Raw genomic sequence first — 22022 nt, 5'->3', positions numbered from 1 at the left:
ATGAGCCGGTGATCTGTCCAGCACTCAGCACCTCTCATTGCATGAGTGAGTGAGACGTCTTTTATATCAGTGCGTCTCACAATGATGTAGTCCAAGAGGTGCCAATGTTTGGAGCGTGGGTGCATCCAGGATGTTTTGTGCTTATTTTTTATTTGGAAGAGGGTGTTTGTGATGGTCAAGCCATGCTCAGCACAGAGGCTTAGCAGACACAGTCCACTAGCATTGACTTGCCCAATGCCATGCCCACCAATGACACCACTCCACACCTTGTTGTCTTTCCCCAATCTGGCATTGAAATCACCCAGCAAAAAGATCTTGTCCTCCTTGGGTATATGATGGAGAGCCTCATCTAGTGACTGGTAGAAGCGGTCCTTTACATCATCCTCTGATGGCAGTGTTGGTGCATAGGCACCTAGGAGGGTGGCAAAATGTGATGAGGAGGATGCCAAGTAAGGTCTGGGTGGCGACTGCCGTCACCATGAACACCTGGGAGGAGGGCAGACTACACCCGCACACAAGGAAGACTTTCATCACACCATTCACATACACAGAAGAAGAGAAAGGAGAAGATGTTCAGAGAGAGAAAAGACATGTGAGAGAAGAGAAGATTTTGCAGTAGTCAATAATCTATACACTATGATCTCATCGGCAGAACAGTGCTTGGTAAATTCATCAAGACAGAAACTGACCCGCCATGCAGTACAGGTTGTGAAGTACTCAATCAAAAACCAGCTAATTGTAGGTTAAGGCAAAAAGACGAGTTTTAAGTTTGGATTTAAAAGACTCAACAGACTCTGATTGTCAAATGGCAGTAGGTAGGTTATTCCACAAGAACGGGGCCCGATAGGAAAAGGCCCTGCCAACAGCTGACTGCTTTTTAGCTTTAGGTACACACAGGACCAAGAGGACTGGTGAGGGGCGAAAACTGGTTTGCAGTCGGGAGAGGTGACTGCAGACCAGGCCTCATGACTGGTGGCTGGCCGCTGCAAACGTGGGTTCGTGCCACCATCTTCCCACACCATTACTGGGTGAGGCCGCTTCAAACGTGAGTTCGTGCCACCATCTTCCCACACCAGTACTGGGTGAGGCTGCTGCAAACGTCAGTTCATGCCACCATTTTCCCACACCAGTACTGGGTGAGGCCGCTGCAAACGTCAGTTTATGCCACCATCTTCCCACACCAGTACTGGGTGAGGCCGCTGCAAACATGGGTTCGCGCCACCATTTTCCCACACCAGTACTGGATGAGGCTGCTGCAAACATCAGTTCATGCCACCATCTTCCCACACCAGTACGGGGTGAGGCCGCCGCGAATGTAAGTTCACACTGCCATCTTCCCACACCAGTACTGGGTGAGGCCGCTGCAAACATGGGTTCGCGCCACCATCTTCCCACACCAGTACTGGGTGAGGCCGCTGCAAACATGGGTTCGCGCCACCATTTTCCCACACCAGTACTGGATGAGGCTGCTGCAAACATCAGTTCATGCCACCATCTTCCCACACCAGTACTGGGTGAGGCCACTGCAAACGTCAGTTCATGCCACCATCTTCCCACACCAGTACGGGGTGAGGCTGCCGCGAATGTAAGTTCACACTGCCATCTTCCCACACCAGTACTGGGTGAGGCCAGTGCAAACGTCAGTTCATGCCACCATCTTCCCACACCAGTACGGGGTGAGGCCACCGCAAACGTAAGTTCACACTGCCATCTTCCCACACCAGTACTGGGTGAGGCCGCCGTGAATGTGAGTTCACACCGCCATCTTCCCACACCAGTACTGGGTGAGGCTGCCGCAAATGTAAGTTTGCACCGCCATCTTCCCACACCAGTATTGGGTGAGGCCACTGCAAATGTGAGTTTAAGCCACCATCTTCCCACACCGGAAGCAGAAGTATTTTGCTCTCTTAATTTATATTTTTTTATTGCATGGATGTTAGAATGCTTTCAGATGACAGCAAGCAGGAAACCTTGTAGTATTTTTAGTTTTTTTTTATAGAAGACCAATTTTTATCCCATAACCCGGTCACAGTGTTGCTAGTGTCTTTCGATGAGAATGTATATGTGACTCAATCCACAACCAACCAGCTGAATGAACTTTAAATCAACTCCACATCTCATAAGTGTAAGACCTGTCTGTTCGTTCTGTCTCTTGCTCTTTAAATAGAGAATGCTGATATGAAGATGTGTCAAGATAAATAAGCCCAATCTTAGCATAACATTTTTCTCTTCATTAATCAGCATGCTGTACATCCAAACATAATCTGTAACCCAGCCTACAAGCGTATGCATGTTAGATTTATTGATGTTGTTTATTCACACCGAACACGATGGCATCTTCTGTCTCATTACACCTTCCTGACATAGGATGCCGTTCATGTTAGTACGCACAACAGTTCTTACGTTAGCATTATTTTATGTACTATGTTTTTATAATTTTCCATATAACTACCTCACTGCCAACTATTGGTATTTATCCTTTGTGGACTGACATAAGCTCCCTTATTTCTAAGTTGGTCCATTTTCCAGACTTTTGCTTAGTTTTGCTGGTTTACAAATACATTTCTGTGTTCGGACAAATGTCTGCTATGAACAAGTCAGATATATTTCTTTCTGCACCTGTTGTTGATTAAAATATGCATGTGCGTTCTGTGGAATGGATCTGTTTTGCCTCTGGTATAGAATGGTCTTCTCAGAACATAAAAGATGCGTTTTCCAAAGTCTGGCCACTGAGAATGTGTTAAATCAAACTAGGAGTGCTTCACTACTTATTACTTTATATTTCAGTATTTGTGTGTGCATGTGTGTGTGTGTGTGTGTGTGTGTGTGTATGTGTATATGTGTGTGTGTGCACGCGCAGCGTTTGGAGTCTCGTCTTTCTCTGCTACAGACAGCTGTAGATGAATACAACAAGGCCAAGAATGAGTTTGCAGCCAAGGTAACAAATGCACACAGACAGAATCATGTACACATTCATGGTTTACACACACACACACACACACACACACACACACACACACACACACACACACACACTCTCTCTCTCTACAGACATACAAACACGGAAATTTGTGAAACATGATGATGTTAACAACAACCCTCACCCCATGTTCAGGCCACAGAAGAGGAGATGCGCCTCCTTCGCTTCCAGAAGAAGCTAGATGAGGAGAAAGGGGCGGGGCTACTGGGACTGTCTCTACAGGTGATTGAAGAAAGGGGCGGGGCTACTGGGACTGTCACATAGCTGCTTTAAACTGAAATGAATCAAATTATTGTTTGCGTCCTGCCCAGCATGAACATCTTATCCAGTGCTGAATAAATGTTTTGTTAAATGTGTTGTGTATGCTAAATGAGTGGTAGTTTCAGGGGCAAATGCTAAGTGAATGGTTGTGATGCTAATGCTAAGTAACTTATAGCTAGAGACTTATGAATGGTTGTTAAGCTAAGGCTAAATTAATGGTAGGAGGGCTCTCAATAAGTAAATGATAGCTGAAAGGGCCAGTCCTAAATAAATAAATACAGGTGATAAAAGGAATATGAAGGGATCCATCAACTTCCTGTGGCACGTTAGAGCTGCATGCACGCTTGAACTGTGAACGCCCTCACGCCAACATATTAAACTCCGTCAAAACTTGAGAAGTAAACGCAGAAGGACCTAAGACTTCTGACAATGAGGGTGGTTCAACGGAAACAACAAAAGAAACCCAGACAACCAGGGTACAGAAACAAACCGTTTGGCCGATGACAAACAAATGCTAACATCTGATGCTAATGACACCATGGTGTCATTTCAAACCAGCCTGGAGTGCATTAGCAAGCAGATTCAAGCCTTGCGAAACGAACTGAAAACAGAGCTGAAATCGGCCAAGGACGAAATCACAGCCCAAATGAGAAACCAACTGACAAAATTCAAAGACCTTGATCACGAATTTGCAAAATAACTACAGAGATAGGAGCAGAGAGAGAAGGTGGATGCTGCTTTAACTCGCGTTGAAAAGAAGTCGCGTTGAGGAACAGTGAAGCTACCTGTGCACTCCAGGAACTACTGACGGAGGAGAAAGTTGTGATGGACAAACTAGACGATTTGGAAGCGAGGTCCAGAAGGAATAATATCCAGATATATGGCATACAGGACGACGCCGGTTGCACTGTTTATGGACAAATGGCTGCATGAGGAACTCAAAATAAACACTGACCTCCAGATATAACGCGCCCACAGAACTTTAGCACTGAACCCTAAAACAAGGCAGCCTCCTAGATCAATTGTCCTCAACTTTCAGCAGTTTACTGTGAAGGAGATGTATTTGAAAAAAGCATGGGAGAAGAGAACAGTTAAACTCGGTGGAAATAGGATTTACTTTGACCACGATTACTCTGCAAGGATGCTGCGACAACATAAAGCGTACACAGACATCCAGAAGAGCCTTAAAGGAGAAGGCATGCGCTGCCACTCACCCCTCAGTAAGATGCACATACACTGGGACAGTGGACTGAAAACTTACAGCAGTGCAGAAGAGGCAGCCAGCGACATGCAGAGAAGAGGATATGAAGTGCGGGACACGGGGGTAGATGCTGGGAAACCACCCCCCCCCCCTCCTTGGCAACTGGGACCGCGGCATGGAAAGTCCTCAGAGGCGACCGATCTCTGGAGATAGGGAGGCATGCAAGAGGACGGCTGCAAGAATTCCAGTGCAAGAATAACAATGCGAGATGAGACTGAGTTGATCTGAACTGAGAAGAATAACAGACTCAAAACATAACTCAGGTGGAGGCAACATTTCAGTTTTGAATGTGTTTTGCTTTGAAGGGTTAATGATAATTGGCATGTTGGCTTGAGAGGAATAAAAACACAGGTGCCTATGATACAGCTCTACTGTGGGTAGATTAGCTCCTTTTGGGGTGAATCTCACAACTAGCTGCCCCCCCCAAGTGGAAGGCTTTCCCCCTCAAAACAAAGAGAGTCAACATGTAATGAGGGGTGTTGACACCTCTTTTTGGAAGTAATCTGTTACGTATCACGAATGAAGACCAGAGGCCCGTGTAGCAAAACCCAAAGGACAGACGGACACAGAGCACCGAAAACACCCAAAGGCGATTTTAATGCAGGAAGATAAACAACACTGCCACAGGGATGGTAACAAGGGAATCTCAGGTGGGGGTTGTTGTGACGATGTGCGTGCGCTTGGCTACCAAAGTCCGAATCCGTAGAGCGAGGGGGTTGTCTGAGGAAGTCTGGGTCCGAGATCCAGGTAGTCAAGTCCGAAGGGAGGAGTCCAGGAACAGAGACGTGGAGGGAGATCGCTGGAGAGGTCCAGGGAAATGTGATGGTTGCTGGGGATGAGGAGCGAGGGAGACCCGGGGAGCCGTGGAAGTCGTGGAGGGAGGGTCTTGAGGGAAAACAAAAACAGCGAGACTAAAAAAAACAGGAACACGGGAGTTAGATACTGAGGAACAAAACAACAGCGAGGGAATAGGCATGAGAAAAGGGTAAGCAGGAAAATCACAGGAATAGGCTTGTCAGAGCTTTACCGCAGGGTTCAGTACGTCAATGCACAGAGAGTTGTTCGGGGAGGCTTCTTGTAGAGGGCTGCCTGATTGCTGCAGGTGATGATGGCAAACACCTGATGCAGCACAGCGCTCGTCTCCTCAGAGCACGAGCCGAGCGCTCGGATGTTTCCGGCACGTCTGAGTGGCTTGAACGTGCCGGGGAGGCAGCTCGGGGCGGTGTAACCACAACAGGACCCCCCCTCCTACGGGAGACATCGGGTGACCATCCAATGGCATTGGGGTAGGGCCAATAAAACTCCTTCAGGAGTGTGGGGTCGGCCAAGTAGGATCGGGGCACCCAGCTGCGATCCTCGGGCCCGTAACCAACCCAGTCCACCAGGTATTGGTAACCCCGGCCCTGGCGGCGAACGGCGAGCAGTCGGTTGACGTCCCAGACCAAATGGCCACCATGGAGGACCCTGGGAGGCAGAGGAGCTTGGAGAGGGGGAGACAAGGGGCTGGAGGCTACTGGTTTGAGGTGAGAGACATGAAATACAAGATGGATCTTAAGTGAGGCAGGGAGGAGGAGACGTACCAAGGAGGGGTTGATGATGTGGTCAATGGTGTAGGGACCGACGTAGCAAGGGGCCAGGTTCCGGGAGAGTGTTGGAAGGGGGAGGTCCCGGGCCAGTAGCCACACCCTCTGGCCAGGACGATAGGCCGGGGCCGGCACTATCCGCCGGTTGGCGCTGCGACTGGACCGTTCTGTGGTCAGCAACATCGCGGCCCGGGCAGTCTTCCAGATGCGATGGCACCGGCAGAGAGGGGCCCTGGTGGGCGGGACCACCATCCCCAACTCTTGACAGGGAAACAGTGGGGATCATGCCTCTCCAACCACGGTCTATGTAACACTAGGGGCGCTGCAGGGGTGTGCAAGACCAACAAACGTGCAGTCTCTACGTGATTACCTGAAAGAGTGAGGCTTGGGCTGTGAGGGGAGTGTCAAGGGGAATGAGTGGAATGCTGGCTTGCCGGGCCAGCGAGATGTCAATCAAACACTCGTCTGCCCCTGAATCTAACAGTGCGCTGATAGAAAGTGATTCCTTATCCCAGGTGAGAGTGACAGGAAATAACCGGTTGTGCTCCTTTTTGGACTGGGGCTGGAGGGTGAAGTTCATTAGGACCCCCCCCCCACTAGTGAGGCTGGTCTTTGTGGGTGAGTCAGGCAGGCTCGTATGTAATGGCCCAACTTCCCACAGTAGAGGCAGAATCGGTCACGCATCTTCTGCTCCCGCTCCTCCAGTGGAAGCTGTGATCGACCCAACTGCATAGGCTCCTCCTCTGATGTGGGTGCAGATGATGCTGGGGGTAGCATGGGGTACTGAGAGAGCGGAGAGTGGCTGCGGGACGCTGGAACAGGGGACCTGCTGGTAGTTTAGGCAGGGGTAGGTCTATGGGAGCTCCAGACGTTGCTCCCGCAACCATTTGTCCATCCAGAGAGCGAGATTGACGAGCTCGTTGAAGGAAGAGGGCCGGTATCTAACAATGAGATCCTTGATGGAATCGTTGAGCCCCCTCCTGTATGCGCTCTTAAGCGCCGTGTTGTCCCACCCACTGTTAGCCGCCAGTATCCTAACCTCCAGGGTGTAGTCTGCCACTGACCTAGCTCCCTGCTGGATAGAATGGAGGCGGCCAGCTGCTTCCTCCCCGGATGCGGAAGCCATCATTGTTGGTTGAGAATGGTTCGTGATGGCCAACCGCCGCTATTGCCCAACTGAGGGCTCTGCCAGTCAACAGGGATATCACCAGGGCTACCTTAGCCTCCCCTGTCCTATATCTGGCTGGCTGGTGTTTGAACAGGAGCTCACACTGACCAAGAAAACGTCTGCACTGCTCGAACTCCCCACCGAAGGCTTTAGGACAGGGGAGGTTAGGCTCTCACGGGGCTCATGATACAGTTGACCGGAGGGAGGCTTGGAGGGACTGGGAGCTGGAGCTGAGCTGGGGCCAGAGACTGGGGTTAGAGCAGGATGATCGCTGATCCTAGACACTGCCACTGTCAGAGCAGCGATCTGCGTGGAGAGCGAAGCAAGGGTGTTCGCCGAGGTATGCGAGTTAGCCTGGAGCCCGCTGATTTCTCCAGTGATGTGGGAGGAGGCAGTGCTAAGCCCATAATGGAGTTAGGTGAGTTGAGTGCTGTGATCCTTTACCATTGCCTCTAGAGCTATAGGGTTCTGGAGCGTAGGGGCTATAGCTGCCTGAGCGACCGCCTACCCCTCGGGTCCGAGATCCAAGAAGTCAAGTCCGAAGGGAGGGGTCCAGGGAGAGAGACGCGGAGGGAGATCGCTGGAGAGGTCCGGGGAAAATGTGATGGTCGCTGGGGACGAGGAGTGAGGGAGACGCAGGGAGTCATGGAATTCGCAGAGGGAGGGTCTTGAGGGAAAACAAAAACGGCGAGACCAAACACAAAAAAAAAGGAACACAGGAGTTTTATACTGAGGAACAAAACAACAACGTGGGAATAGGCATGAGAAAAAGGTATGCAGGAAAATCACTCGAATAGGCTTGTCAGAGCTTTACCGCAGGGTTCAGTACGTCGAAGCACAGAGAGACGTTCTGGCAGGCTTCTTGTAGAGGGCTGCGTGATTGCCGCAGGTGTGCCTGATAGATGATGGCAAACACCTGCTGCAGCCCAGCGTTCGGATGTTTCTGGCACGTCCGAGCTGGGGGAGCGGCTTGAACATGCCGGGGAGGCAGCTCGGGGCGGTTTAACCACAACATCATCTTTGCGTACGTACGTAGTTAAAGTTAGATGTTCTTACCTGTTGTTTATAATGCTGTTAATCACTCATGATGATGTTTCTGTTAGCCTGTGGGGGAATTACTATAAACTTAATAGACCCAAAAACAACCTATGGATACTAAACAAGAAGAAATGAAGTTCATGTCTTTGAATGTCAATGGATTACGAAACCCAGTCAAAAGAGCTAAAACTATGGCTAAATTAAAAGGATAAAACACAGATCAGCTTCCTACAAGAAACACACCTATTACAAACAGAGCATGAGCAATTGAAGAGATTTGGATTCAAAAACACCTTTTAAAGCTCCCACTCTTAATACTCGCAAACGAGGAATAGCACTTCTAATATCTAATGCGATTAAATTCGAATGCCAAAAAGAAATAAAAGATAAAGAGGGAAGATATATTATTGCGAAAGGGACAGTTGACCGATCGGTGATTACTTTGGTGAACATATATGCACTGCCTGAAAGTGATAAACAATTCTTTAAATGTCTATTGGATACTATCGCTGTAGAAACTGAGGGCATGTGTATATGTAGAGGAGACCTCAATATGATAATGGACTATGATCTGGACACAACGAGCTTAAAGAGAAATGAAAAATCTATTGCAGAAGTAATAAAAAATACATGGGTGGAAATGGGCTTTTTTTGATGTGTGGATAGATCTTTATCCTCTGCAGAGAGACTTCAGTCATTTTTCAGCAACACACTCAGTATATTCCAGAGTTGAGTCTTTTTTTATGCAGAAAGAAAATAAGGATATAGAATACAAGAATGTCAAATTGGAGTGTCTGACGTGTCTGATCACAGTGCCATTTACCTAACTTCTACTACCACTACTTTCTGCTGCTGCCGTTAGGGGTCGCCACAGCAGGTCATCCGTTTGCATCTCTTCCTGTCCTCTGCATCTTCCTCTGTCACACCAGCCACCTGCATGTCCTCTCTCACTACATCCATAAACCTCCTCTTTGGTCTTCCTCTTTTCCTCTTCCCTGGCTGCTCCATATTCAGCATCCTTCTCCCAATATACCCAGCATCTCTCATGTCCAAACCATCTCAATCTTGTCTGTCTTGCTTTGTCTCCAAACCGTCCAACCTGAGCTGTCCCTCTAATATAATCGTGCCTAATCCCGTCCTTCTTCATCACTCCCAATGAAAATCTTATCATCTTCACCTCTGCCACCCCCAGCTCCACCTCCTGTCTTTTCATCAGTGCCACTGTCTCCAAACCATACAACATAGCTGGTCTCACTACCATCTTGTAAACCTTCCCTTTAACTCTTGCTGGTACCCTTCTGTCACACATCATTCCTGACACTCTTCTCCACCCACTCCACCCTGCCTGCACTCTCTTCTTCAACTCTCTTCTGCACTCCCCATTACTTTGGACAGTTGACCCCAAATATTTAAACTCATACGCCTTCGTCACCTCTACTCCTTGCATCCTGACCATTCCACTGTCCTCCCTCTCGTTCACGCATAGATATTTGATCTTTCTTTTTTAAATAAATTTATTTCTAGTTTTTCCCCTTATCTCACTCAAATAACCCAATGGCATATGGCCAGAACTCTTGTCGAATAACTCCCCTGGCTGACGTTTCCACAGGAAGGAGATCGTCGTAACACCAGCTTCCTTCAAACTCGTGTCGGCTGCTCTCACTATTTTGCACGCTAAAGCCTCGCATGGACTGCATTACCTTCAGGCTGCGAAGGAGACGTAGGGAGAATGCTTTCCTGCTTGGCAGCAGGCGCCCAGATGGGCCAGAGGGGTCGCTGGAGAACGATGAGTCCCCGAACACTACACTGATCTACACCCACTATCCTTCGGGTAAGGGTGGCTTAATGAATGCCTTACCCTGTGGACGCTCTGGCCGTGATCGGTTACGGCAAGTCTGGGATATGAACCTCCCAGCCACATGATGAGCAGATTGCAAGAATGGTGGTTTATTCCGCTCTGCCATCAGAGCAGCCATATGTATTTCATCTGGCCGCTACTGACTTTCATTCCTCTTCTCTCGAGTGCATACCTCCACCTCTCCAGGCTCTCCTCAATCTGCAACTTACTCTAATACTCCAGAATTGATTATTTTTTTATGCAGAAAGAAAATAGGAATAGAATACAAGAATATCAGATTGGAGTGTCTGACATGTCTGATCATTTACCTAAACGTTTATTTAAACAGTAGACAGAAAGATACAATATGGAGATCGAATGTGGGAATATTAAACAATAAGTTGATAGTTGAGCAACTCAAAACAGATATTCAGAATTATCTGGAGGAAAATAATAATGACGAGACGGACCGAGCTAGAGTATGGGATGGATTAAAGGTGGTCATAAGAGGAAAAGTGATTGCAAACACAAGTAATCTCAAAAAAGATAAAGTGAAACAACATAAGATACTCTTAACTAAGACAATTGGAACAAAAACATAAAATAAAAACTGACCAAAAGACACAACAAATTAAACAGGTGAGAAAGAAAATTAATGATTTACTCCAACAGGAAATAGAGATAAAAACAATATACTTAAAACAAAATTACTATGAATCAAGCCCTAAAGCTGCCAAATTACTGGCGAGATGATTACGGAAACAACAGACAGAAACTAAGATCCATAAAATGTATGACCCAAAAACAAATCAACTTAAATATGAACCAAAAGAAATTGAAAACATTTTTAGACTACCACAAAGAACTCTATACCTAATCATTGGCCCCTAATCAAAATGATACTAAAGCATTCCCTGACTCCCTGGTACAGAGCAAAATGAGTGCATAACAACAGGGAAAACTATAGATGAAATCCAGAAAGCAATGAGAAAACTGAAAACAAACAAGATACCCGGTAGTGATGGATATCCATCGGAGTGGTGCAAGAAGTTTGAAAAAGAACTGGCACCTCTATTCTATACTACCTTCGACTGGATTATGACCAAAGATACTATCCCGCCCTCGTGGATGGAAGAAATAATCACAGGACTTCCCAAACCACTAAAGGATAAAGAATATTGCCAGAACTATAGGCCAATATCAATTTTAAATGTTGATTACAAACTCTACACCTCTATTATATCAAACAGGCCCAAATCATTTGTACCGGACTTAGTAGACGTAGATCAGCCCGGCTTTGTTATGGGTAGACAAACACATGATAATATTAGCAGAACGCTACACATCATACATAGAATACATAGAAATAAGTTACCAAGGGTCCGCGGTGGTGTAGCGGTCTAAGTATCGGCTTTGTGTCGATGCAGTTTGCCCGCTGGGGACCGGGGTTCGAGCCTCGGTCTCGTCAGATCCAACTATGGCCGGATTCAATGAAGCAGCAATAATTGGCAACGCTGTCTTCGGGAGGGGGCTGGAGTCGGTTTGTGTTAGTCACATGAATGCATCTCTACGTGTGTCGGAAAAAGCAGCGGTTCGGCATGGATTGGCCTTGTTACGAAAGTGGTGAGGTGTCTCCTTCGAGACTGCCGGCCGGAGAAATGCAGTTGGCGATCGCGTACAAGGGTGGGTGTTTGAACTAAAATAGGGAGCGATTGGCCACTAAATTGGGAGAAAAAAGAGAAAAATCAGAAATAAATTTAAGAAAAAAAAAGAAACAAGTTACCAGCAGCATTGATTAGCCTAGACGTAGAAAAGGCATTTGACATTTTTTAGGGAGTTGTTCCTTATCCGATGAGAGGGTCTAAGGACAGGATGTTGTGTTGCTGTTAAGCCCTCTTAGGCAAATTTGTAATTTGTGATATTGGGCTATACAAATAAAATGGACTTGAATTGACTTGACAGGGTCAATTGGGAATTTTTATACTTAACATTGGGATAATTTGGTTTTCACAGAAAGTCAATTAATTGTATTAAGTCTATCTATATAAAAAATCCACAGTGAGAGTAAAAGTGAATGGATCTCTCTCAGAAGGAGTCACATTAGAGAGAGGAACCAGACAAGGCTGCTGCCTTAGTCCGACTGTATTCACGCTATGCATTGAACCATTGGCCCAAATGATCAGACAGGACACTTCAATTACAGGAATAGAAATCAACAGTCGTAAAAATGTAATAAGTCTGTTCACGAATGACATTATGATCCACCTGAACGGCCCAGTTAACACCTTTATGCACCTAATGAAAATTTTGGAAAATTCGGCTCATATTCAGGTTATAAATTAAATATACTTAAAACTCAAGTTCTCATGTTTAACTGCTCACCAAACCAAAAACTTAAAGAATTTAAGATAAAGTGAGAAGCAAAATTGCTTAATTACTTGGGAGTGAAAATACCTAAAAACCTAAAAAAAATGTAACTAGGAACATATCGATGTTAGCACAAGGAACGATATTGACAGATGGTCAACTTATCCATTGGGGTTATACGACAGGATAAATGTGATGAAAATGTACATTTTACCACGTTTGCTATATTTGTTCCAGTCCCTACCTGTGAATATACCACAAGTCAAATTTCTTAAATGAGATAAGCTCATTTCAAGATTTATATGGGAAGGTAAAAGGCCCAGAGTATGTTATACCACTCTTCAGTTAACAAAAGATAAAGGAGGAAGGGCACTTCCAATTGCGCCGCGTGGAAGTGCAGATTACGTAGCAGTGCAGATTACGTAGCCCGATGGACGACTACTACTACGACTACTATTTTCGTCTGCTCCCGTTAGGGGTTGTCACAGCGGATCATTCATTTCCATTTCTTCCTGTCCTCTGCATGTCCTTCGTCACCACATCCATAAACCTGCTCTTTCGCCTTCCTCTTCTCCTCTTCCCTGGCAGCTCCATATTCAGCATCCTTCTCCCAATATACCCTAGCATCTCTCCTCCACACATGTCCAAACCATGTCAATCTTGCCTTTCTTGCTTTGTCTCTAAACCGTCCAACCTGAGCGGTCCCTCTAATTTAGCCTCTAACGTAGCCCGATGGAAAGATATTGAAGTGTCTACATCTAAATTCCCAATCTAAACAAGTATAGGGGGAAGAATGATCCCCACCCATATAAAAGATGAGGTGGATCCAGACCCAATAACATAATTTACTCTAGAAACATGGTATTCCATTGGCAAACAATTAAAACTGGGACATGAACTTGGTCTGTTAAGATGGATAGCATATGTTGATGAATTTGAACCAGGAAGAACTGATACCAGATTCAAACAGTGGACAGGAATGGGTATATCAGCCATATGCAAGGTAACTCAAAAGGGTGAAATGAGAAGCTTTCCAGAGTTGAAAACCACATATCAACTAACAAATCAGGATTTATTTAGATAGGGACAAATTGATGATTATAACAAAAAAAAATCAAGAAAAATTAGAATAAGATACACCCAATCATTAAGGTATTAGTACAAGCATACAATAAGGCTACACCCAGAGCTGTGTCAATCATGTACTCTTGTTTGATGGAATCTAGAAAGGACTCAACATTATCTGTAAAAGCTAAATGGGGAAAAAGAACTGAATGTAGAGATCACAGAAAAAATGTGGTATGATAAGTGGAAAATACATCAGAACATGACACAATCACAGACATGGAGAGAATGTGTTTGGAAGAACCAAATTCATTACTTTATCACACCCAAAATGAAAATTAATATCAAATAAATATTCAACAACCATGCTGGAGACTATGTAACCACATGGAACCAAACCACACACATGTTTTGGAGTTACATGAAAATACAAGCTTTCTGGGATGGTGTACATTCTGTTCTGTGAAGAAGTTTTGGGTTACAAAATCCCCCGATCCTGTCTTGTTCTATACCTGGGACACATGGGAGGAACCGTGCATAAAGACCAGTGTTTGATCTTGTCTTGTTCTATACCTGGGACACATGGAAGGAGCCGTGCATAAAGGAGACCAGGATTTGATCCTGTCTTGTTCTATACCTGGGACACATGGAAGGAACCGTGCATAAAGACCAGTGTTTGATCTTGTCTTGTTCTATACCTGGGACACATGGAAGGAGCCGTGCATAAAGGAGACCAGGATTTGATCCTGTCTTGTTCTATACCTGGGACACATGGGAGGAACCATGCATAAAGGAGACCAGTATTTGATCCTGTCTTGTTCTATACCTGGGACACATGGAAGGAACTGTGCATAAAGGAGACCAGTATTTGATCCTGTCTTATTCTATACCTGGGACACATGGAAGGAACCGTGCATAAAGGAGACCAGTGTTTGATCCTGTCTTGTTCAGTACCTTGGACACATGGAAGGAATCTTGCATAAAGGAGACCAGTATTTGATCCTGTCTTATTCTATACCTGGGACACATGGAAGGAACCGTGCATAAAGGAGACCAGTATTTGATCTTGTCTTGTTCTATACCTGGGACACATGGAAGGAACCGTGCATAAAGGAGACCAGTATTTGATCCTGTCTTGTTCTATACCTGGGACACATGGAAGGAACCGTGCATAAAGGAGACCAGTATTTGATCTTGTCTTATTCTATACCTGGGACACATGGAAGGAACCGTGCATAAAGGAGACCAGTATTTGATCCTGTCTTATTCTATACCTGGGACAGATGGAAGGAACCGTGCATGAAGGAGACCAGTATTTGATCCTGTCTTGTTCTATACCTGGGATACATGGAAGGAATCTTGCATAAAGGAGACCAGTATTTGATCTTGTCTTCTTCTATACCTGGGACACATGGAAGGAACCGTGCTTAAAGGAGACCAGTATTTGATCCTGTCTTGTTCTATATCTGGGACACATGGAAGGAACCGTGCATAAAGGAGACCAGTATTTGATCCTGTCTTGTGCTATACCTGGGACACATGGAAGGAGCCGTGCATAAAGGAGACCAGTATTTGATCAAGATCCTCCTTGCTGCTGGAAAGAAGGCAGTCACAAAGAACTGGCTCAGGACAATGCACCAAACCACAGATGATATCCCAGTGATGGAGACTCTCACACACAGGTTACAGATGAAGGAAGGACATTTTGAAAAAGACTGGGGAAGTGGTTAACACATAAATCAAAAAGAAAAGGACATAAACAGTAGTGCTGTCTAGATGAATATGGCCTTGCTTACCCCTGAAGGCTCTGTTCCCCTCTAGTTGTGTCTTTAAATATTGTATGTATACTGTTATGTATGTTCTGCTGTGTAGCCCCTTTTGCTTTTCCACCCGCAGTAGGTACACCCTAAAATAACATTTAAAAAAGATAAATTTCAAAGGGAGGAAAGAAAGAGTGAACCACAGGATAAGGCGAAATATGCTCAGGGCAATTGAAAAAAAAAATTGTTGGAGTTCCTTGGATGTCATGGTGCAAAGTAATTTTGAAATTGTTGTGTGTTGTTGAGTGCTCTTTTCCCCTTTTTGTCCAATGTGTTTTTGTTCTATTACTTTGTTAAATATGTTAATTGTTTAGTTTATTATTATTGTGTTGTTTATTTATTATTATTGGTGTGTGTGCATGTGTGAAATGTATGCTAAGTTCAATAAAACTATTGTTAAAAAAGGAATATGAAGGTGCAGTTACAGAAAGTTCGTTCTCGTTATGTTCACTGCAGTAAAAGTGGACTGCAGTCAAATCAACTTATGTGCTGTCATTTCCTCCAGGCCACCATGGAGGCGCTGTTGGCCTCTGGTCTCCACAAGCAGGCAGAACAACTCTACAGAGACTTCAGAGTGCCCGACAAGAGGTTTGTGTGTGTGTGTGTGTGTGTGTGTGTGTGTGTGAGTGAACCTCCTCACTGCCAGGTGAAAAGAAGCGGCTGGTGAATCCACATGTATGGAAGGAGGCATGTGGTAGTCTGTAGCCCTCCCCAGATGGGCAGAGTGGGTGGGGCAGAGACCGGGACAGCTTGGAAGACTGGGGTAATTGGCCAAGTGCAATTGGGGATAACAAGGGGGGAAGAAAAAGGTTAAGTCGTGGTAATTATGTGACATGTTTACGATGCTTACAGTTAAATCAGTGAATATTCTACTTTGGTTGAAGGTTTTTCTTTTTACAGTTAAATGAAGTATGTTATACATATCAGTTCATCTCATGTCATCACAACACGTAGGTCTGGCCTACAGGACAGAGAACGTGGTGTGGTGTGGGTCATACTAGAGGATGTTATACTGCTGTGTGTAGTGGAGAACACAACATGTAGGTCTGGTCTACAGGACAGAGACTGTGGTGTGGTATGGGTCATACTAGAGGATGTTATACTGCTGTGTGTAGTGGAGAACACATGTAGGTCTGGCCTACAGGACAGAGACTGGTGTGGTATGGGTCATACCAGAGGATGTTATACTGCTGTGTGTAGTGGAGAACACATGTAGGTCTGGCCTACAGGACAGAGACTGTGGTGTGGTATGGGTCATACCAGAGGATGTTATACTGCTGTGTGTAGTGGAGAACACATGTAGGTCTGGCCTAGAGGACAGAGACTGTGGTGTGGTGTGGGTCATACTAGAGGATGATGTACTGCTTTTTTAAGTGGAGAACACAACAGAACTTTACACTACTGTACTACACAACAAAGAATGAAGAGATACAAATGAAAACTTACACTACTGTACTACACAACAAAGAATGAAGAGATACGAATGAAAACTTACACTACTGTACTGCACAACAAAGAATGAAGAAAAACAAATGAAAACTTACACTACTGAACTACACAACAAAGAATGAAGAGATACGAATGAAAACTTACACTACTGAACTACACAACAAAGAATGAAGAGATACGAATGAAAACTTACACTACTGTACTACACAACAAAGAATGAAGAGATACGAATGAAAACTTACACTACTGTACTACACAACAAAGAATGAAGAGATACGAATGAAAACTTACACTACTGTACTACACAACAAAGAATGAAGAAAAACAAATGAAAACTTACACTACTGAACTACACAACAAAGAATGAAGAGATACGAATGAAAACTTACACTACTATACTACACAACAAAGAATTAAGAGATACGAATGAAAACTTACACTACTGTACTACACAACAAAGAATGAAGAAAAACAAATGAAAACTTACACTACTGAACTACACAACAAAGAATGAAGAGATACGAATGAAAACTTACACTACTGTACTACACAACAAAGAATGAAGAGATACGAATGAAAACTTACACTACTGTACTACACAACAAAGAATTAAGAGATACGAATGAAAACTTACACTACTGTACTACACAACAAAGAATGAAGAAAAACAAATGAAAACTTACACTACTGTACTACACAACAAAGAATGAAGTAAAACAAATGAAAACTTACACTACTGTACTACACAACAAAGAATGAAGAGATACGAATGAAAACTTACACTACTGTACTACACAACAAAGAATTAAGAGATACGAATGAAAACTTACACTACTGTACTACACAACAAAGAATGAAGAGATACGAATGAAAACTTACACTACTGTACTACACAACAAAGAATGAAGAAAAACAAATGAAAACTTACACTACTGAACTACACAACAAAGAATGAAGAGATACGAATGAAAACTTACACTACTGTGCTGCACAACAAAGAATGAAGAAAAACAAATTAAAACTTACACTACTGAGCTACACAACAAAGAATGAAGAAAAACAAATGAAAACTTACACTACTGTGCTGCACAACAAAGAATGAAGAAAAACAAATGAAAACTTACACTACTGTACTACACAACAAAGAATGAAGATAAACGAATGAAAACTTACACTACTGTACTACACAACAAAGAATGAAGAGATACAAATGAAAACTTACACTACTGTACTACAAAATAAAGAATGAAGATATACAAATGAAAACTTACACTACTGTGCTGCACAACAAAGAATGAAGATATACAAATGAAAACTTACACTACTGTGCTGCACAACAAAGAAATAATGATGCATACTGTTCCTTTTATACCAATAACACATGCAACTTACACATGATGCCATGTATAAGCTATGAAGGAAAGGATTGCGTTGTGTTGCAGCTAGCAGTAACATGCAGCCGTCTCTGGCAAGATCTTGAGAGGAAGTGGAGCACTTCCTATTTCCGGGGTTAACAAAAGGAACTACTCAGAACAGCCACTAGGGTGTGTGTAGCAAATACAATAAAAAAAAACAAATCTGGTTCCATCACAGTCTCTCTTTCTGTCTGTGTGTCGGTCTGTGTGTGTAGGTATTGGTGGTTGAAGTTGAGGTCTCTGGCCGAGAAGGAGGATTGGGAGGAGCTTGAGAAATTCGCCAAGAGCAAGAAGTCTCCTATTGGCTACCTGGTAGGAAGTCATGTTGGTAGTGAAGCTGATATTTTATTTTATTTGAATGTTTTATTGTGTCAAAGAGAAAGAACAGGAATATTAATAAACAATAATTATAATGAAGACCAGAACAATTATCAGTCAGCTTAATTGATGGTTCACCAACATTCCTCTGGTCTCCTTTTGTTTTTCCTCTTCTCCTCTCCCCATGTCCTTCTCTAATCTTCTCCTTCCCTCTTTTCTCTTCTTCTCACCTCTGCTTTCATCTTCAGGTCTTTATAGAAGTGTGTGTAAAACATCACAATAAGTATGAGGCCAAGAAGTACATTTCAAAGGTAACACCAGAGCAGAAGGTCAAAGCTCACCTGGCTGTTGGGTAAGTGTGTGTGTGTGTGTGTGTGTGTGTGTGTGTGTGCTTTTGACTTCTCCCATGCGTCTCTCAACTAAAACCAAACACAGAAGCATTAATTGAACAAGATGTTAAAGTAAGTGACTAAAGCGAGGGTGGGCAGCTCTGGAGAAGTAAATTTTTTTTTACATTTTTAGCAAACCTGTCAGTAACACAAACACTGATTTTGTGAGACACTGTTTTACTTAAGGCTGAAGTATTTATAAATATTGTTATTTCCAAAGTAGCGGTGTGCCAGCCTCTGGCCATACACCACGGAGGGTAAAACTAACCGCAGTTGTTCATCTCTGCATGTAGGGAGATCTTCTCCAGCGAGTCTCTCACTTACACCCACACTGATGTTGTGAAACTGCTTTACTTACAGCTGAAGTATTTATAAAGATTTAGACGCTCTACCTCTGAGATCCATTAGTGACGACAAGAACATGGCGAGCTCCTGAACACAGATGCAGGTTGAAACACAGGGGCTGGGTTTTCTCTCAGACCATTTGAATTGCTCCCAGCTGTAATATGTCACAGATAACACTGGAAGAACGTTAAGCTACGCCAGCTGTAATACAGGTTTTAAACTGCACCACACACACACAACAAAGAAGCTTCCTAGTTTTTGTCAGTGTGATGAACAATGACTCTTCAGTGTTGATTTTTAGAAGACTAAAATGAAGCTAAAGGAAGGTCCACATACAGTAGCTTCCTAACATGACGTTTATTCAGACATCTAAAAAGTGACATTTCCAGCTACATGATTGGTCACATCATTGTCATGTGACCAGAGCTCATGATCTATTTAAGATCTGAAGAAGAGCATGCAGACCTTCGTGTATCTTCATGTTAGTGTCTTCTTGGTCCAGCAGCTGATTTCTAGTTTTTGTGATGTGTGCGCTCTCCTTCTCTTCATGTGATTTGTCGAAAACTGAAATAACTGCATGACAGTGTGACTTGTTGCTTGTGGTCCTCAGTGATCTGGAGGGAGCAGCGGAGGCAGCCATAGAGAGGAGGAGCGAAGCAGAGATCGGGATGGTGTTGGCCCAATGTTCTGCCTCCACTGACCGCCTTCTCATAGACAGACTCAACCGGGCCAGAACCACCACTGGAAAAAAATGATCCTCTCTCCAAACCAGAACCGTTGCTTCATAAAAGTGAATCCTCCATCTGAAGTCGAGTGAAAAGAAGCTCAGGCTGAGCACTGCCATAAGATAAACGTGAGCCTCACCAACTACATATGGGCAGAGAGAGAGAGAGAGAGAGAGACGTGTGTGTGTGTGTGTGTATATATATATATATACACTTGTACTTTGTCAGTTGTATGCTTTGTCCCAGCTGTCAGATGGAGGTGTGTTATAAACAATTATGTAATACATTGAGTGGAGGTTTAGGAACTGGAGTCTGGAAGTGGAGGTCTGGAACTATCACTCTCTTCTGGATTTAAATATATATATATACAGTACTGTGCAAGTGTCAGAGACTGCCCTTTTGTTAGTTTGATATCCAGTGTTCTTGGGATCATTAGCTTGCTGAAGAATGAATTCGTCTCCAATCAAACGTTTTCCAGAGGGAATCTCATGATGTATTAAGATTTGCTTATATTTATCAGCATTCATGATGTTCTCAAAAACAAAATCAAAACAAATCCCCAAGTCCAGATGTTGTTATACATCTCCAAACTTGTACTGATCCTCCACCGTTCTTGACTGATGATTATAGGTGCAGTTCCAAGAGTCTTTCACTGCTTAGATGGTGTGGCGTACATATACTGCCTTCTCTTACTTCCAGAAATCTCAGATTTAGACTATTTGGTCCTTAAAACCTTACAGCAAATCTTAGGTGTCCAGTTTTGGTGTACCAGTGCACATTTTTCTTTGCTTTTGTTCCATTTCCTTTTCTCTGTAACGTCTTTTTGATGGCTGCACATCCTTCCAGACCCACAGTTTCCGGTTCTCTTCTCACAGTGGAAGGATTTTCTCTATATCTTGCAATGATTTTCTTGAACTCCCATTTTAGAAACTCCTGTTTTTTCTCTTATTTTCCTTTGACTTAAACCTTCTTCATGCAAGTGAATTATTTTCTAATCTCATCAGAAATATTTCCTTTTAGTCATTTTAGATGCATGGGCAAACTGAATCCTGATAGACTTGATAATATACATAGTGTTGGAGGCTTTTGTGTAATTTTCTGTTCAATATGTTCTCAGCATTATTGTTTGACACACAAAAAATAATCTGTATCGAATGGTCATTTGACTGGAAACTGAGTGAAAGAAAGTGTGGTCTCTGAGTTGTCACCGTGCTTTTTATATATATATATATATATATATATATATATATATATATATATATATATATATATATATATATATGTCATGGTGATGTCTCTGGGTATGTGAAACAGCTGACAGTCCTCATCCTCCCAGTACACAGCCCTCTAGAGGGTTACAGCTTTCACACAACAGCTAGTAATGCAATGGTTCTGCCTGTTTAGTAAACATGAATAACAATTTAAGAAGGAAAAAAAAAGGAATTTCACTAACCTGTCCCCTGGTTCCCACGATGGTTGGAATAACAAGTAGTAAAGAGCAGCGATGCCTCATGGGATTTTTTCATAAAGTTGGAATATGTTTGGAATCAGTCACATTATTGATCTGAAATGACTTTTTCTTCTTCATGTACTCAACTAAAAGTTGTCAAGGTTACCGTCTGAACAGCGATCCTTTTTGTCCACTGCAGCTATATTTCTCTTCTGTCCACAGACGGCCTTCATCTTCCTCTCTACAGCGCAGTATAAGTACCAGTATAGATCCAAACACATCTGTCTAAAGAATAAACATGTTGTCAGTCTTTGACAAACAATACATATGTGATGGTGACATGGTGTTGTTTCATTTCATTTTCATGTAGTGTCTGCCCAGGATTCAACAGTATGCATGAAGCAAGGGACCCAAAACTAGTCCTGATGATGTCATAAGTTCACATTCTCCCCAAAACTAGTCTTGATGATGTCATATGTTCACATTCTCTCCAAAACTAGTCCTGATGATGTCATATGTTCACATTCTCCCCAAAACTAGTCCTGATGATG

At 43.7% G+C, this 22022-nt stretch overlaps 1 protein-coding gene across 2 annotated transcripts in view; it reads left to right on the top strand.

The window, feature by feature from the left end:
• The window catches only part of vps16 (VPS16 core subunit of CORVET and HOPS complexes), a 97899-nt gene extending 76107 nt beyond the window's left edge, over window positions 1–21792 (top strand). For both annotated transcript variants that reach the window (XM_056300984.1, XM_056300983.1), the window contains 7 exons: window positions 2861–2938; window positions 3116–3202; window positions 15886–15968; window positions 18460–18556; window positions 18811–18914; window positions 19907–20149; window positions 21694–21792. In XM_056300984.1, coding sequence (XP_056156959.1) covers window positions 2861–2938; window positions 3116–3202; window positions 15886–15968; window positions 18460–18556; window positions 18811–18914; window positions 19907–20051 — 594 coding nt within the window. In that variant the 3' untranslated portion in view covers window positions 20052–20149; window positions 21694–21792. The remainder of the gene's footprint in view (window positions 1–2860; window positions 2939–3115; window positions 3203–15885; window positions 15969–18459; window positions 18557–18810; window positions 18915–19906; window positions 20150–21693) is intronic.
• Window positions 21793–22022: the final 230 nt, after the last annotated feature.

This window comes from Lampris incognitus, chromosome 21 (assembly GCF_029633865.1).
Source record: "Lampris incognitus isolate fLamInc1 chromosome 21, fLamInc1.hap2, whole genome shotgun sequence".
Classification (NCBI taxonomy): Eukaryota; Metazoa; Chordata; class Actinopteri; order Lampriformes; family Lampridae; genus Lampris; species Lampris incognitus.
The sequence above is the reverse complement of the archived record's forward strand: the minus strand, read 5'-3'. Positions and strand labels throughout refer to the sequence as shown.